At 39.6% G+C, this 19,407-nt stretch overlaps 2 protein-coding genes across 3 annotated transcripts in view; one reads left to right on the top strand and one right to left on the bottom strand.

Moving 5' to 3' along the window:
• The window catches only part of ctnna2 (catenin (cadherin-associated protein), alpha 2), a 337,138-nt gene that overhangs the window by 98,041 nt on the left and 219,690 nt on the right, over positions 1-19,407 (bottom strand). The gene's annotated exons all lie outside the window — the stretch shown is intronic.
• On the top strand, positions 5,246-9,925 carry lrrtm1 (leucine rich repeat transmembrane neuronal 1). Its single transcript, XM_079463366.1, has one exon. It carries the CDS (start codon positions 6,273-6,275, stop codon positions 7,845-7,847), a length of 1,575 nt encoding a protein of 524 aa, XP_079319492.1. The 5' UTR covers positions 5,246-6,272; the 3' UTR covers positions 7,848-9,925.

Here is a 19,407-nt window from a genome sequence, read left to right as displayed (position 1 = left end):
ATTCACCCACCCCTCCTTCTTTCCATCCACTAACCCACCCACCTCTTTCTTTCTTTCTTTCTTTCTTTCCCTTTTTCTTTCCTTCCTTCCTTCCATCCATCCATCCAACCATCGATCTATCGTTTTTTTATTTCCCTCTCCAATTTCCTTCATTTTACATACTTTTTTATATTACCATCATATTCGATCCTTTACCCTTCCATATTTCTTTTTTTCGCATTTTCCCCTTCAAATTAATTATGTTTTCATTCCTGCCTTCTGTAAAGTCTTCCTTTCTTTCATTTTCCATTTTCTTTCTTTTCTCTACACTTTCGCTGGCTCTGCAAAATGGTGAAAGCTCTGACTCATGGAAGCAGCGGTGCCCTCTCTCTCTCTCATCTCCAGACTGCAGAAGCCTCACACAGGCCCAACCCTTCATCATCATCCCTCCACATTATCTCAGGAGAAGGCCAATTAGACATTAACCACATCATGCGCCCAGAGACCCCTCTCTTTAGCCACCGCTATAGGCTCAATAGCACACTTCTTTGATATGAGATGCTGTTAATTGTCAGGCGACATGAAAACCAGCCCAATGGCATGAACTTGGTTATGTGACAAGCTCCAGCAACAGTGTAATCTGATGAAAAATGTTGACAATGCCAGACAGAACCTGGGACATGATGAATCAAAGCAATGGATGATTCATGGGCGGGAATATGGGAAAGCATGACTGCAACTGACGGTATGACAAACTGCATTGTGATGGTGATGACTGGTGATATAGCCTGTTTGAACATGGAGTTTATGGGGTCTCACGAGCTTACAAATCAAAGCATTTCACAATTGGGACGTGGTTGATTTTGCATGTTTAATAAAGTATCCATCTTAAATACATTGTCACTAATAGGAGCTTGATCAGGGGGGTGATAGCTGTTGCCACACGGGAAATATCTCATTTTGGTTTCAAGCTGTCAATGGCTCTTCATGCTTGTCTTATTTGTACACTGAGGCTAATTAAGAGGGATTGAGATGGGATTAATGCAAATGGTTCAATAAAACATGCCCAGACTGGTGGGCAGATATTTTCCCGGACCAAATAATCTTCTAATCTAAAAAAAAAGTCTGAGAGAACATGTCATAATCAAACAGCATATGATAATCACAGATCTGTAGCTTTGTTTAAAAAAAGGACAAGGCAAGGGAAATATACAATTTATGAAGTATAAACAAAAAAAAACTAAAAAACATTTACAGTAAGAATCAGAAAATGAAAAATAAAATTGTTTATAACAAATAGAAAAATATGTTTATGAAAGGTAAAATGTAAAGTATTTACTTCTTTGTATGAAATATCGCTTATTGCTCCCCGAACTCTTTGTAAGTCGCTTTGAATATAAGCGTCTTCTAAATGACTAAATGTAAATATACTAGTATATGAACTAGTATAGTTCAGACATTTCAGATTTAGATAATTGTGCAATGTTTTAAAAACTGACTTTGGTATCTTGGCAGATCTAAGCCCACCTGTTGATATCTCATCTGTATCTCTTACTGAAGCTTTTTTTCACATAAGAAACATCTGAAAAACAGGATAACTCTCTACGTAAACCCACTGCTGTTTAGGTGAAATACATAAGAAAAAAGATTGTGTTCTCAACCAATAATCTATTTACGGTTTCCTTTCTAAAATCTAAATAAAAAAACCAAGAAGCCGCTGAAAAAGAAATGACGCCAAACATTTAAATAGTTACGAAATAAACCAATTCTTTGCACAGAAAAATGATCTTAACAATAGAAAGGGTGTTTTTAAAATAGCTAAAAACATGATTTGGCTTTGCAGAACAAGGGCCACACAATTTCATCACACCAAAGTACCTTTGGTCAAGATGCCTCAGCTGTGACCCACCTAAAGAACCTCTCACAGGAGATGGAGTTGCTCAGAGAACCGAATCAATATGACTCTAGCCACAGGGCAGGGCAGACTAGCTGTGCAGCAAATAAACATCCTTAGAACAAGATGCATTTACTTGAGAAAAATAACCTCAGATATTAAGAAGGTAGATGCTAAATGCAAGAAAAACAAATCTAGTGCGGTAAGAGAAACTGCACTGGTGAATAGGCTTTTGCCTGTTTTAAACATACACCTCACTGGATGAGGTTAGATTTCTCTAAAAACGATATATCTCATGACATTTTGTATTTTGACTTGAGATAAAAATGTATTTTGATGTCCGAGATTCCGAACAGGCTTAGTAACAAGTGTCTTGAGCTATGAACAAAGATGGAGGTAAGAAGAGAGAAACAGAGGGAGATCGAGAGATGTGTGATTATTTCCCACACTGTTTTGTTCTTTGAATTTCACAAGTACCCCACTTGCATTAATGATTTCCTACAATCCAGAACCACTACATCGGACCAATGGGCAAAGAAAAGGATTTCATGGGCAAAATCTATAACAGGTGTAAGACAGATTTACAGGATCAGCTCCACATGTACAGCAAAGTGGAAACTGTGGTTAAACACTTAACAATGCAGAAAATATTAAAAGGGAACATAATGGGATATTGATTAGGTGCGTTGTACATAAACAGAATGCAGATTTAATTCATGGTCTTGCCGCCTTGATTCTGTTCATTGGCTGGGAGTACTGCGGTGGGCATTCATTGAGTATACTGAAAAGCCTTAAAGGGACAGTTCACCCAAAAATTATATTTGATAGTTTATGTATGACTTTTGGTCTTTTGTAGAACAGTCAATTCGTATGGAAATAAAACCACTCGAAACATCTTTTGTGTTTCACAGAAGTCATAGACAATTTTTGAACCACACCACTAAATAAATGATAAATGATAAATGATGACTGAATTCGTATTGTTGGGTGAACTATCCCTAAAATTATATCTACTTATAGTATTAACTATATCATTACCTACATCAGCATCCACAGCAATGGGCGATAATGATATGTTTATTCAAAGTTTGCATGCTGAAGTTTTCTATTGTTTAAAACTTTATAGTTATCTAAAACAATACAGTCATGGTCAATACGGCCAATGGTCAAATATGGTATATTTATGGTCAATGGACCTATATATTAAGAATTAAGAAGCAATAAATATATAATATTATATGAAATATGATCTATCATATATCATAAAGTAACATAACATTAAAGAATATGATGTAATGTAAAATAAGCTCCTCAGCCCTCAGTGACCTCATATTCTTAAAATGATCTCTGTTCTATGTTCACTTTAGCCGAAGTGCTTTAAAGTCAGTATAAGGAATGGTCGGAAATCTCACATCTTCTGTTCGCTGTGTCAAGTCATTACTGGGCACCAAGTCATTAGCTGATGGTGCACCCATTTATTACAGCTAAAGAGCGATGGGCAAGGTGGAGGAGAAACAGATCAGACTTTAAGATGGCAACAGTCATAAGCTTTTTTTCTGCCTGTAGAACACAACACATCCATTTCTCTGTCAAATCTTTGCTGAGCATTTAGGGTGTGAAAGTAGGAATACATTTCAGGCTCCAGAGAATTGCTATTTTATACTATCATCCAGAGAATAGAAAGCGAATTTGAACTGTGGTCGCTTTAAAGAATGGGGAAAATGCAAAAATTAGTTGGCATAGAATACCATCTTGTCAGTTTCTAAAATGTGTTTATGAGTGTCCCAATACTACTTTACTTCTCTGCAGTGTTAAGCAAAAGCTTACATACTGCTCAAGACGTAGTAGTTTATGTTTTAAATAAAAGTAATCCAAGCAGATACTGTTGTCTTTTGCCACTTAGGGGACTAAGAAGACCGTGTGTGTCATATTTCACTACGAAATTAATTCACATTTCACAGTGTGCTGAGCAAAAGAAAATTATGGCAGCCATCAGAAAGGAGGCAAACCAACAGACGCATGCTAGCTTCATGTACGGGATCGTCACAGCTCATTGTCCTTGAAAATTAATCGAAATGAAATGACAAGCCCGGGGACTGCAATCCACGGAGCACTGCAACACGGCTCCTGAGTGGAATATTTATGTAAGCCTGGCTAAGTGGCAACAGATGATATCTGTATTCCAACTGGATGGCTCGACTTGAAATGGCTGTGATAAACAAGCCCGGGCAGAAAGCATTATGAAATGTAAATTTACTAGTTTAGGTTTGTGATTTTGTCATTATCTTTTCCTTCCAGAGCTGAGCCAATGAGGGCGGTGTTGGGCGTGAGGGGGAGTAGAGGGGAGTCGCCTCGCTGTGGACTGTGTCCGAGTGTACCATCTCACTGCAATGACATATGGCGCATGCCGCTATTGCCATGTTTGCTGGGCGCACAAGCTCATTTTTCAGCAAGCTAACGGTCTGAAAAGGCAATGCTTACAGTACAATGCCATTCCGAACACACTCTGATGGTCCAATTGGAAAGCATTCATCTTGCAGAGAGGCCTTGTCAGTGTTGTTTCGGGGGACACAACTAGCCATCGAAACTCACATGAAAATGTATGTAATATAATATATTTCTATGGATGTATAGGTTGTTAGGATAGGACAATACCTGGCGGGGATACAACTGTTTAAAACTCCGGAATCTGAGGGTGCAAAAATTTGTTTTTTGAGAAAATGACCTTTGAAGTTGTTAATCATAGGTACTGTAGCAGGCCATCCACTCACAAAAATATTGTTTTTATTTGTTTAGGGTAGGAAATGTAAAAACATATCTCATGGAACATGATCTTCACTTAATACCCTTATTATTTTTGGCATAAAATCTAAATCAATAATTTTGACCCATGCAATGTATTTTTGGTCTTTTACCAAAATGTTCCAGGTCTACTTATATTAATATATAATGAAATGTTTTATCACATCAAAGCCACAGGGAACTAGAACACAACTTAAGTCATTAGAAAGATATTAATCTGCAATAAGCAAACCATGTAGTAATAACAATAGATGCTAGCAGATAGAGGGCGTGTTTCAGTTCATTTAAAAGAAGAGGGAGATGGGAGGGTAATGATTGTGTGCCTCATTTAAACTCTAGTTTAAGCCCAGCCTCTCTTAAATATAAAACTGTCTCAGCCACACAGAGAGAGAGAGAGAGAGAGAGAGAGAGAGAAAGAGAGAGAGCATTGAAGAAAAAAGGGTGAGCAGAAGTGCAGCAGGAGGAGGTGGGGGAGAAAGAGAGAGAGAGAGAGAGAGAGACTGGGCTGAATTGTGAGTGGCTTACGACACTCAGTGAACAGAAGGTGTTTCTGCATGCACTGCCAGTGCACTAGTCTACTGCAAGGGATAAAGCATCTCTCTCCACCCAGTACATCGCGCCTGCCTTCAGCCTCAGCAGCTACAGCCTCCGCAACCCCCAGGAAATGAGCTTAACACAGATGAGAACAAGATGAAGATTTGAGTCTTACTACAAACCCTCTCACCAGTGATTTTTGGATATCATTAAAACACGAACAATTCAGCAAACAGAAAAAGACAGCTGTATGATGCAGATCAAACAGCTTTTGCATGTGCATAGTTGTCTAGAAACTAAGAAAAGGGCAACGAGCTTGGCTCCATGTCCGTTGCGCAAGTCGACGATCGCTATAGGTTATGGATGGTGATTTGCGTCGACAGATCGGGAGTCATTAACGAGAAGGCAGGAAAGAGAGAGAGAGTCAGTTCGGAGTGGATTATTCCCTCCTCCGTGCGCGTTTCCCTCCGCTCGTCTCTCTCACAGATCCGCGGCGCAGCAGTCGATGCAGAGAACCAGAGGAGAGTGGACAGTGCTCATGCATGCAGCCCGGGAAACTTGCACTTCCTACCAGCCTGCTGAACGCTGCTTGGATTCATTCTCTTTTTTGCTCTTTCACACGAGGAGAACTAAGACATTGTAAGGCTGCCAGGATCTGGTGTCCGATGAAAAGGAGGGGGGGCTGAATTTGTACCACACTGGGGTCTTTTTTAGTTTCGCACATAATTAGTGTCGGCAAAAAGGGATCAACTGAAAAGAGGTTGTCAGCCTCTGCACGGGGGTGAGTAGGAATTCTTTCATGTGAGATTGTTTCACGAGGGACACTTTTTTACATGCCCGTCTCTCTTATCACCGAACAAAGTGACTCGCTGTTTATTTCTGTCGTTCATTTCCATGGTGCAGGATTTCTTGATTCCTTAAGTAACCAAACCCCTTCCACGTCTATAGAAATACATATCGATTAAAAGACATTTCACTGGGACGAATACAAATACTAAACTCCAAAATGACACAAATGTGAAAGATTCAATGGACTTTTTCTCTACGACACTGCAGGATATTCATGCTAATGGATTTCCTCCTAATTGGTCTGTACCTAAAGTGGCCGCTAAGGAAGCCCTCTGGGCTGATACTGTGCTCCTTGGGCATTGTTCTGAAAATAGTCCCCTTGGTGGGAGGGAGCTGTCCGAGGCTGTGCCGATGCGACAACAAGCTGTTGTATTGCGAGGGGCTCAACCTAACCGACATCCCCCAAAACCTGAGCAGTGCCATTGGTTTGTCTATGCGTGAAAATAACATCTCTGAACTACGGGAAGGGGACTTTGTGGGCCTGTCGCAGCTCACCTGGCTCTATTTGGATCATAACAATATTGAGATTGTGGAGGAGAGCGCCTTTGAGAGGCTGCGAAGGGTTAAAGAATTGGACCTGAGCACCAACAGGATAGAAAGCTTTCCGAACGGGACCTTTCGACATCTGCCCAACCTACGAATATTGGATTTATCCTATAACAAACTTCAGTATTTGGAGCCAGACCTTTTCCATGGCCTTAGGAAGCTTACCAATTTACATTTGCGCTACAATGCCCTTAAATTCATCCCTGTGCGTATTTTCCAGGATTGCAGGAGCATGCAATTCCTGGATCTGGGTTATAACCAGCTGCAAAGCCTCGCACGCAATTCATTTGCTGGGCTCTTCAAGCTCACCGAGCTGCACTTGGAGCACAACGAGTTGGTGAAAGTCAATCTGGCCCACTTCCCCCGCCTCATCTCACTGAGGACCCTCTACATGCGAAACAATAAGGCCACTATCGTGGTCAGCACCCTTGACTGGACCTGGGACCACCTGGAGAAGATTGACTTCTCCAACAATGAGATTGAGTATATTGAGCCACATGTGTTTGAGAGTGTACCGAACCTTAAGACTCTTATGTTGGACTCCAATAAACTGACCTACATAGATCAGCGGATTTTGGAATCATGGACATCCCTGAGCAGCATTACCCTGTCGGGGAATGACTGGGAATGCAGCAGGAACGTCTGTGCCTTGGCTTCCTGGCTTAGCAATTTCCAGGGTCAACGTGACAATGGCCTGTTGTGTGCCAACCCAGACATTGCACAGGGCGAGGACATTCTGGATGCCGTCTATGCTTTTCAGTTATGTGTGGACAACGTGGACGCGACCACACAGACCTTCACCGCCACCAGAAACCGGGCCAGAGGTTTCATATTCGATGGCCCAACAAGGAACCCGTATGAGCTGCAGGAAGTGGAGGGTGGCGAGGTGGTGACCAACTCCTTGACAGTGACGGTGTCCACTGATGACCTGGAGAGCACCATGCAGATTCACAAGGTGGTGACAGGCACCATGGCCCTAATTTTCTCCTTCCTGATTATAGTCCTTGTGCTCTACGTGTCCTGGAAATGTTTCCCGGCAGGCATGAGGCAGTTGAGGCAGTGTTTTACCAGCCAGCGTCGCAAGCAGAAACAGAAGCAGACCATGCAGCAGATGGCTACTGCGTCTGCGTCCGAGTACTACGTTGACTACAAATCCAACAATATGGAGGGGGGACTTGTCATCATCAACGAGTATGGCTCTTGCACGTGCCAGCAGCAGTCATCACGGGAGTGTGAGGTGTGATGCTCGCCCATCTTGTTTTCAAAGCTTTTGGTGTATTGACGGATACTCTGCACCTCATTTCACTGCTCTCAGGAGGAAGCTACATGTTTCGAGTGCAGAAAACAGGGATTTAGTGCTGACTGCAACATCTTCAACCTGTGTACTTTACGCAAAAGATATGGAATAATTACGCTGACCTGTCCTGGCTTTTCATGTGAAGAGTGGATATTTGAGCTTTAATGTGTCTTTCTACTTCAGGATATTCTAGAACCCTCTAAAGCTATCGAGGACATATTTTTACTGTGGTACAGACACACGGACACATGAAATTGGAGAGGCAAACAACAAAACAAACAAAGAAACCTTAAAAAATATAAGATTCTATGTAAAATATGTTAAAAAGCAGAAATGCAAGAGTGGGAATATAAATGCAAGATGTTATCCTATTTCTTTTGTAAACTATGGAGAAAAAAAAGAGGAAAATACAAATGTTTAAATAAATGAATTGCTATTCACAGTGCTCATTTCTGCAGGTGAGTTTGACGACTGTTTTTTTGTTTGTTTGTTTGTCTGTGGTCACAAGGAAAGATGGTTAGTGAGCTCTGCTGCAGTATCGCAGGATGTAAATAAGCAGGACTGTGGGAAGCGCTTCACTTCATTAGAAATGTTAAACCTCAGTCTAAGATTCAGATTCGAGATCGAATCACTGTGCAAAGCTTGATAGCTGTGGCTGTTGCAGTTTCTCCTGCTTGTACATATCCTGAATAGATTAAGCAAACCAGCTAAAACAAACGACGCTGATGCCATTTTGATCCGATGCCGATAAAGTTAAACATCTGTCTGCTGTTCAAATAAACAAGACAAGGAGCGTCCTTAATTCCATGCCTGCTTTTATGGATGTCATTATAAAGCGCCTCAGCTGAGGGGTAAAAATCTGACTGAGAGGCCTTAAACATTTACATCAAATATACTTGAAATGGACGTGACGAAGTGTTTCAAAAAGATCATTTGATAATAGAGTCACCCCATTCTAGATGTTTATTTCGTAGTGTATTTCTGATTAAATGTTTAAATGTAATGTTGTTTTTCCAGATCCCCGTTGTTACTGCGTGACAGATCATCGTGATTGTTTCGATTGTGTGCGTCCTGCATCAGTTGCTATTGCGCTGATGAAATAACAGGGCCGCTGAGAGAAGGTACAGACTGCTCCCTAGTGTTCACCACATCAGCAGAGAAAAACGAGATACTGCAGCAGGCAGCCCTCGGATTTCTCTCACCCTCCCAGGCTTTATGTGTCCGTCTATACGCCTGTTGCTTTTCTATATGCAGTCTCTAAGCTCAGCTCAGGTTAAGGATTACTGCCACAGCATAAAGCATTCAGTACTAAAAACAAAAGAGAGATGTCACTTTGCGTCAACTGCGTTGTTGTCTCTCTTACAGTTTTGAACAACTGGCTGTTATAATAATTGACTTGTTCAGAGAGCATAAGGAAAATTGCCACTGTGAAGCTGGTGTGCGCGTGCCAACACGTTAAAGAAGTTTTATGTGAACGTATGTGTGTGAGAGTGCATGTTTGTTTACGCATTTACATTTAAGTGTGTGTGTTCTTATGTTGTGGTTTGTTTCAACCAAGTGCATGTGCGAATATCATTTGTCATGTATGACTGGGAAACGTCTTGAAAGGTACATTGTAAGACTGAGCAAGAATTTTTACAATCTGATCAACGATTTTAATATGGATTCCAAAGCCCCGCCCCTTTGAATCCTTTAATACTTGATATGAAACTGTTCTATTTTCAGCAGCACTGTATTCGATGCGTATATGAAGCTAACCCAAGCTAAACCAATGTATTCATACTGATGTAAATGATACGCAATGTATTATGCTTCGCCCATTTTCTTTTTTTACTCTTGTTTTCTGTCAGGTAATGACGTCATTATTCATAATGTCTTTCTGGTCTGACACTCCTTGGATTACAGTCTTATTTTCTGCTGTTTTTTCCTTGCGCTGAATAGTATTGTTCATGTCATATTTTGCAGCCAGACCCTAAGTATGTACACTCCAATGTGTGGTTGGGTTTTTAATGAATCCTCTGGAGAGTATTAAAAAACACAAAAAGATGTCTATTTGACTGAGTGACAGATTTATAGCATATCAACACGATGCTACAATGCCTGCATTGTTTTCTGCTCGGCCAACAAACACGACGATTGTTGTTATTCATGATATCCCTCACGAAACAGGTGGTTGGATTGAGCGAAAACAAAAACATGTCTTTCAATAACAATAGCTGTTAACCACACCAGCATTTACAGGAATAACCTGCAATGAGGCAAACAAGGGAAACAACAGCTACAGTTCTTTGATTACATTCATCGTTTCTTCTCTCCAGTGTCCATATTTAAAGTCCTCCAAACAAAGCATCCCTGTGACCAATTCTTAGCATTTCTATCTTAAATCGTATACGTACTACATGTCATTTTATCCCAAGGAAGCTGGCTGTCACATCGAATTCCCTTCTATGCTAATTATTGTTATTTTCCATTTATCTTCAGAAGAGAGTGAGTTATTTTTGAAATGTCATGCGATCTGAATTAGTCTTTCTTCTCACGCTGCTTATAAACCCCTCGACCGTCAGACTTTGAGCGGAATTGCAGCTCTGACAATTAGCTCTTATAATTAATACTCGTATTGTTGAGGCTTGAGACGGATCAATACGAGTAGCTTTTAGCCAATTACAGATTTACGGCCTCTGTTGACTTTTTGGAAAATGATAAAAACAAAATAGAAATAAAAAGAGAAAGCAAAAGTTAGTGTCGACATAACAATTGAGAGGGTGGGTGTTACGTTTTATTTATTCAAAAAGTCTTTTATTGATCATTTGTATGTGGATTACTGGCTATATGCCCAGTGCCTTTAGGGGGAGGGGGTGTAGATAGCAACGGAGGTATAGAAATGAATTTGTGCAGTGAGAGGGACGAGCTCTTGGCTCTGTGGGCTGGCCGTTGTGTCAAATGGTGGGGGGTAAGACATTAGCTTTTGACCTTGTTAGTGAGTGTGTGTGTGTGTGTGTGTGTGTGTGTGAGAGAGAGAGAGAAAGAGAGAGAGAGAGAGGGGCTGAATAAGAAGATCAAGAGGGTACTTCAGGGTTCTACTGTGTTTGCATGTTGTACAGCAGAGAACTTAAGAGGGTAAATTCTGGTAAACAACGTGAGATCAACAGACAAGCCAAGATGCTGCGGACAGACAGACGTAAATCTCAATCACTGTACAATCACTTGGGAAATAAAGATCGAATCATGTCTGTAATCAAAGTCTGTCACAGATAGTGCACCATTACTAAAATGTATGAGATAGAAAATAAAAATGGACAACGCATATTGTCTTTTACTTAAGTCTACGAATTTTCTTGTGGGAAAAATGCAGTGGCAATTGCGTGTGTCAGCTCAGCAGAGACAAACTATGCTCCGATTTGCAGAAGCCTCAAAATGATCACAATCATTTCTCATGAAATGCATCCAAGACCAAATGACCAGAGCTGTCCAATTCAACTTCTCTTTTCTGTGGTGTCTAAAAAAATCACAAGAAACCTCTAAGACAAAGACAGAGAGCCGCGTAAAATTTCTTTAGCTTTGAAAAACATCTGCTGAACAACACTGTCCTCTATAATACCTGTTCTCAACAGGTATTAGAATCTTATCATAAACATAATAATCCAGCTTCCTCAATCATAACCTAAACACAGAATATTATACAAGAAATACTATGATGCTTGCTTAACTTAGAACTCCGTGAAAAATGTCACGGTTCACAGTATTTCCATTCATAAAACATATATGTATATATATATATATATATATATATATATATATATATATATATATACAGTATATATGTACTGTATAGTATATATATTTCATAAGAGCATCTTCATAGAGCACATGCTTAACAAATGAATTAACATTGCTTACTGCCTCTCACTGACTGAACGTGTGCCTGTGCCTCCCTTCTCACACAAACAGATAACCTGCCAAAACCCAGAGGACTGACCATGGCTCTGCCATTCAACATTAAAAATCTACAACTGGAATTGAATGGCCATTCCTCCTTTGGCTCATAAATGTACAGAGCGGATATCGTCCTGATTATTTGCTGTCGTGACTGGCTGCTATTGGAACGTGGGTAAAATGAGCAGTACATATTTATCCTCCTTCTGTTCATTGTTATAATTACCAACATCAGCTTTGTCTCTCTTAAATGTGCATCTGCATCGCTGGCAACATATTAGCAACGCCGCGAGGGGCTTGATGCCGTTTTAAGAAAGTAACTAAATCATGCGAATAGCTATATGTCGAATGTAATGCCTACTGTATTGCTTGAGAATAAGGATTCATTTGCACGGTTCAGCTTTTAGAGCTCATTTAAAGAGATATGTGCACCCACGTCTTGGTTTGAAAGCATAACGATAAACGCGATGGAAAATGAAAGCAAGTAGGAGGGAGACATGCATCAATATGCTTTTTGAAACAATGCAAGATGGCAAAAAGAGACAATCAGGCTGATAATTTAAGACATATCATATAAACCTGCACACCGTCTGGAAATTACATTAATGGATAACACCGCGTGAAATCCGACCACCATGTGGCTGAATGTCAATGCTCTGATATTAGCTGAAGGCTAATGTTCTGCAACATCTGGCCGCACATTTGTGGAACCGCAATAAACGTATAGTTGTACGTGAGGAACAATGCAGATTGTTCTTTTCTGCAAGCTGGTGTTATATCTTGTGGCTCGCACCCGCTGCGCAGCTCACTGTTCTCAATTTATGCAGATATGTGAAAAATATCTGAAATGTGAGAAAACAGTCATACTTATTTGCTGACTCTGACAGTGACTTTTCACAGAAACCTTTGAGTGGTGGAGCTCTCTGTCTCGATTCGCAGTTATCGCTCAAAAAGGGTAAATATCACACAACGAATAGCAATGAAGCTCAAATAAAACAATGACTTTTTTTAACCTTAAAGATCATGAAATGACCATTGGTACCGTGTGCAAATAACACTGGCCAGACCGTAAGACTATGAAAAATGCAAATGGAGAGTTACAGAAATGGCCTGGAGAGTAAAAAATGTGCACAAGCTGGATTGCAATTAATTTTAAAACAGCATATACGGTGTAAAATACAAAGTGTGTACGTCGTGTTTTTACTCTGAGATAACTGTTTACACCAGGAGCTTATTTATCGGTGGTTCATCTTTGTCTTGACAATTACAGCCACTCTTCTGTATCTCAAAGAGCCAGTTGCAGGTTATGAGATTCAAAGTGACAAAAACAATATAAAAACCACCTGATATCTGTGTTTGAACAGCTGAACACTCTCCGCTCTGACAGGATGAAGAAAAAATAAGAAAACCTTGCGGAGCAGTAATTTCCGCAGTAATTCCTTCGCTCCGCGGGATGTCAAAGACACTGTGCAAAAATGGAATCCGGGGGGTAGCATGAGGAATCTTGATTGCAATGAGAAGGACAATGAACGCTGCAGACGAAAAGCCCATTCAACCGCGTGACTAGTAGTCGACGTATATGGGTTTTTCAATGGCCGATGGTGATTATTGATATGTGAAATCAATAATCTTTGACAATACTGAGGTACAGCTCAACCTCATGTGGAATTCAAAATGTTGGCATCAGGGTTGCACAAAGCCCCTGGGGGCACATGTCTTTGGAGACCCCCAGACAAATAAGGTTAATGTAATAGGAGTCAGGGGCAGGTTCACACCAAATGTGACCTTAATACAGCCCTGATCTGAAGTCTATTACTCTATATACCGCCCCTGATCTCTTACTCTACACTGACAGCGAAGGAATACCAGTGAAGGAGTGATTGGATCAATTGTAACATAATAATTGTTCAACATGCAGCGTGAAAGCTCCACGCCTCCTCATGAGTTATGCATGGGCCGTGCTCCTGGCTGTTCAAATATTTAACATGAATTCTGCATTCAATATGTGGCATGTTAATAACTTGCGGTGAGCTATTACCGATCCAGACAGTCCGAACATTGTGAGGTTGTTAAATTTCAGGTCAACTTAGAGATAGAAATATTATGTTCCTGGTATATCTGACAGATCAACGATTAACAACTTGATACAATAAAGTTGTGAAGTTCAATTGGACATGTGGCACTGACGTACTGCAGTTTGGTTAAGCACAGATGGACATTTCTGTGATCAGATCATTATTATCATGAATAGAGTCAAAAGTGCATAAGTCTTTCGTATTCTTTTAGACCAGATGATTGGCTAGCAGCTTTTTAACAAAAAAGGAAAATACTAGGAGACTAGTATTGAATGAGAGCACTTATGTGTTAAGTGTTGTTCTCTAGTATGCCATATTTCATTTTGTATGCTTGCAGTACAGTATTTGCACATAACCCCAACCAAGGCCTGTGTGCACAAACATGGCGATTTAAATAAAGATTAAGCTCTCCAGCACCACGTGTTGCTAGGTAACCATCTCTATATTCATTAACCCATAGTGGTATTTGGTTTTGGCACTGTAATAACACATGCTGGGATATTTAATTGAATTGAACTTACCTGTTAAATGAGAGTTTGTGATTCACAAGGTTTAGGAAGGCACCAACGGGTAGTGGTGAAGACATGGAAAGAAAAAACAAAAGGATATGGTTAGAATTAGTAGTCGACCGATGAGGGACATTGCAGATTCCATATATAGAGATCAATTTATTTATTAAAAAATGTTTTAATGAGGGCAAATGAAAATAACAATAACGCACTAAAGAAAGATTCAAGATGACTCTCTTTGCTTATCTGTCAATAGATCAACATAATGAATTGTCCTTAATGACATGAGAACTTTCAAGAATTGTATTTTGTCATTCTACGTTGTAGCCTTTGGATGTGTCTGCACTGTAAACTTTCTTTGGATTGAATAAAAAAATTTATATTTTCTTTCATGAAACAAGACTACATATATAATGTCACTTTTCTTGTCATGTCAATGTATGGTTCTTTACGAAGTATTCAATATTTTTTGTAGAAAACAACAAGGCAAAGTCAAGTTTTCATTGTAATTAAAGTAAAGTTCAAAACTCCAATGGAAAACAGTTCTAAAAGAAAAGTAGTATTAAGTGGCAATTCAATCTACAGTAAGTTACTGGCAAACCTGCTTCAAAACTACATCAACGTTTTACACTGTGGCTTTCAAATCGATTTGTGCACCGTTTTCCTTTATTTTGATGCACATTGTAAGATCTTTACACACGCTGCCAAATTGATAAAAAAACCACAGCGATCCTTCAAACAGATTTATGACAGGGAAGACAGAAAGTGAGAGAAACACAGAGTAAAAGTGAGTTGAATGGAGAAATAAATACATCGAAGAATAAAAGCTGTGTGTAGCAAGTTAGGATGAAACGGAATAAATAGGTGTCAAAGGCCCGTGGTGTTCAGCTTTAGACAGATGGTACTTTTCATGTTAGGGCCCCTGACAATTCTTAAAGCGAGCGTCTGTGCCTGCGCTTGTATTCTTTTGTGTTTTCAAAAGACAGACAGACAAACACATACTGTCCAACCACCATTGTTCTCGCTGCCCAGTCTTTGAACCCTGTCCTCATCCGTCTGTAGAAAAAACAGCACGGCAGAACAGAGAGTTGACAGATTTCCAAAAATCTGAGAGGGTAGTTAACTAAATGTTTCTGCTTTAAATGTCCCCCCTTTGATTTAAAAAGCATAGATTTCAGCATCACACCCCTCGGCTCTGACTATACAGTTGCTTCGGCTTTTGACAAGAGAGACGGAGTGTCTTGTGCCAGTGTGTGTCCTCTGCAAAGCACCTGATTACATTCACGGATCCAGGAGGAGATTTATGAATGCAGACTCAGGCAAGAGCGGCCCCATCCCCGCTCAAAATAATGGCAGCTCGCAGGATCGTTTTTGCAGTTCAATTCCTTCCTTCCTAAAGCACCGGCTCAACTACCCGAATGAGCATTTACCCCGCTGAGATTATCTGTCCACCCTGGATTCTCGTTCGGAGGGTTATTTCGGTCCGAGAAAGACTGGGGGGACTGAGGCCAGGAGCAGGGTCGGGCATGACGGGGGAGATTTTGTTTGGCTCTTTCAACATGGCCACTCGAGAGTTTATTTGCTCTTAGTGTAAATATTGAACAGGTTTAGGACAAGGGGGAATAACTAATGCTAATGAATGGGAAACTCTTAGCTTAGCACACTTTATCAAAGCATAAGCATGCTGTCCTGGCTCGGAGGGTGAGAGATGAATTGCAGCGAGTTTGTTTTAAATCACACGAGTTGGGCGAGACCACACCTTGTGTTCAGTCAGTGTCAGATTATGTGAGTCTGTCCGCCATAATAATGTTAAACTGGATCGGTGCTTTCTGCCAAAGTAATGCATAATGTGATACGAGGCACGAGTCCAGAGATGGGTGAATGTATACAAATGCATAGCTTGACACGCATGATCTATAAATATGATGGGAAATGAGTAACAGGATGAGTTTAAGATCAATGGTGTTGTGTAGCATTTAAAATAAAAACATATTTATTTTTGAATGCCACTAGATATAAAATCTGATTCAGATTCAGCCACTTCACAAAATTGAACGTCATGTCTAGACCAAACCGAAATATGCATATTTCTGTTTAACATTAACATTTTTCAATAATTTAACCTAAAACAATGCATTGAACATCCATTACGGTTGCTCCATTTCCATAACCGGTTACTATTTATAAGTCCTGTATTCCCCAACACTGTGGGAGGAGACATACGGAGAACGATTTGTTGTGGCTGATCATTTATAGGGAAGGCAGATACTCTGTCACACCAGGACGTATCTCGAAGTTGGTAGTCTTATCTACAATCAGATTGCTATAATAAATTAACACAGAATATACCTCCTGACCTGCTGGTCAGCCATATTAACTGCCTCAAGCTGTCCTCCTCCCGACTTTATAGTCATATAATTTATAGAATGTTTACATTTGCTAGCTGAAGGGTCAGTATTTAGCATAAAGAGACAGACATATGCCGGGCCAATACTTCGCGAATAAACAAACAAACAAAATACGTTTCAAAGTTATAACATGTCAAAGTATGGTGGCCCACTGGTGCACGACACAACGAAATTTAAAAAGTACTTTGACAGTGAGAAAAGAGCACACGACTGCCTCAGACCACTACAGCGCACATTAAATGACTGACAACGACTGGACTTTCTGCTAAACCAACAAATCTATTGATCTATGTACTGATATAGATGACCAAGCTTTGCATTGTACTCCCCTTTCGTTAGTCATAAAACCTCAATACTCAATGTTGACGTTTTTTTTAAGTGTTCATTGTTTAAGAGGTTATTCATGCATAGTAAAGGTTAAATAAATTGGTAAGGAAAACAATATTTAAAAGAGTAATCTATTATTCGTAAAAGTAAAAAAACAAATGCAGTGAAGTCCAGAGCTTGCAAACTGATATAGGAGAATGTGGTGTCGTCTGCATCTAAATGCAGATTTAAAGTTGAAAATAACAACAAAAATTATAAAACACATTTTGATTGCTTGATCAAAATTTGATTGCAAAGCCATGTTTGAAACAGTCTGTTCTGCTGTACCCTTACACACACAGCATAAACAATAGCTTTTATTGTTTATTCATATTTAAGATGACTAATCTTTTCTCGTGAAGAAAACGTTTCGTTCTAATGCACCCGCTTCAAACTTGTATTTTCCTAGAAAACTGTTGACTTTGTCATTTAAAAAGATCTATATAATAATAACCTAGTGATAGCTTATTCGTTTGTATTGTCAGAATTTCTCTCCGTTTCAAGGGCATCCATAATGTCAGTCAAATATAGGTGGCAGTCGTAAATATAAAATATGTTTATATTGTTTAACATGCAGCGTAGAGTCAAATCAGTCATATATAAATGCATGATGTTTGTGTTTTTTCCCCCTTTTTTAGATTTCAGTTCAATAATGCATACAATTATAAATAAATGTTGACACATCAATTTATTTCCATATTCCATTTGACAATATTTAGCTTAAGATGGTGTATTCACGGAAAAAAATTTGTTCTTAAGGCACCTCATAGCTGTTTGTTGTTCTGCTTTTTACTCGGAAGGCAAATGTGATTATCTCCAAAACTGGTTGTTGAAATTACATTTGAAAAAGGAAATATTTAAACATTTTAAACCAGTAAGCAACAACAAATCTGAAAAACTGTGACCACACAATATGCTATGTGGTCCAAGGCAACTTCCAGTTTAATTTTATTCTATAATTGTATTGTCTCTTATATATATAATTAAATCTTAAATATAGTTGTTAAACACTTGTATTTGGTTATAAATGTTCTGTTGTTGGCTGTAACACAACAACAAAAAACAAACAAACAAACAACAGAGGCAAAGCAACTTGAAGCAATACAACCCAAAACTATATTTTGTAAGACACTTCTCATATTGTGTTTAGTTGATATAATCTAGAGTAGTCAAAAAAGTGATTCAGCTCTATTCATCAAAAAGCAAGACCTTCAATACAGACAACCTCTATACTGCGTGTTGGGATTTCTTCCATTCTTATTTCAACAAATGGTGCATTTCTTCCCTGTTATTCTGTCTCCAGCTGTGGCCGGTGCATGTGCTCTATCATGTTGTTCAGCTTTGCTTTTGTGTAGGAGGCCTGAGTCTGAATCAGTACCAGGTCATTTCCCGATCACACTCCCTCCTCCCTCTCCCCATCGCTTCCTGTAGCTTCTCTGTCCTATCGATTACAGGCAAAAAGGCCATAAGAATAATTTAGGAAGAAATAAATTGTTTACTAAGAGCCGGTTTTGTGTGTTTTATTACCACACGATAATTTGCGCACTGATAGACAAACACAGAATTCAGACAGGGGGAACCCACAAAGTGATAGATACACAGGTTTATATCTGCTCGACAATAGACAGACACCAAAGAAAAAGATCAATCTAAGGATACAATTATGAATTCGTTCTCCTAACAAAACCATTACCAGATGTACTGTAGACAAGTCTATATCTACTCAGCTGGTTTTTGGTAAATGAGCATGATAACTCATAATGTTTCAAATGTGTAAACCTGTTCAAATAAATTACTTTTGCTTCATGATCTTGTAACTTTGTGTAAAGAAATGAAATGCAGTCCTACCCTGAAAGCAAAAAAGGCCAATCACTATGAAGCAGTGAGAATGAATTGTGAAATGAAGCGTAACGCTTTGTAGCTGCTTGAAGAAAGACGCCTCAGAGTATACTTGTCAACTCCATAGTCTGAGGAGAATGCAGCTGGAGGAAATTGGCCAGGAAATTGGCGGAAAGGAGACTTTTCTCTATTGACGAAACAACTCTATTTCAACTCCTTTTTCCTCCAAGCTCAACTCAAACTGGACTGAAAGACACGGTCATGCTGAGTATTGTGTGTGTCAGTCAGCAGGAAGAGAACAGTCAAAGGTGAATGACTGGAGCTGTGTTGTATAGAAGATTCTAAGAAATACATATATACTGTCCAAAAAAGAGAC

This window comes from Barbatula barbatula (genome assembly GCF_947034865.1).
Source record: "Barbatula barbatula genome assembly, chromosome: 8".
Classification (NCBI taxonomy): Eukaryota; Metazoa; Chordata; class Actinopteri; order Cypriniformes; family Nemacheilidae; genus Barbatula; species Barbatula barbatula.
The sequence above is the reverse complement of the archived record's forward strand: the minus strand, read 5'-3'. Positions and strand labels throughout refer to the sequence as shown.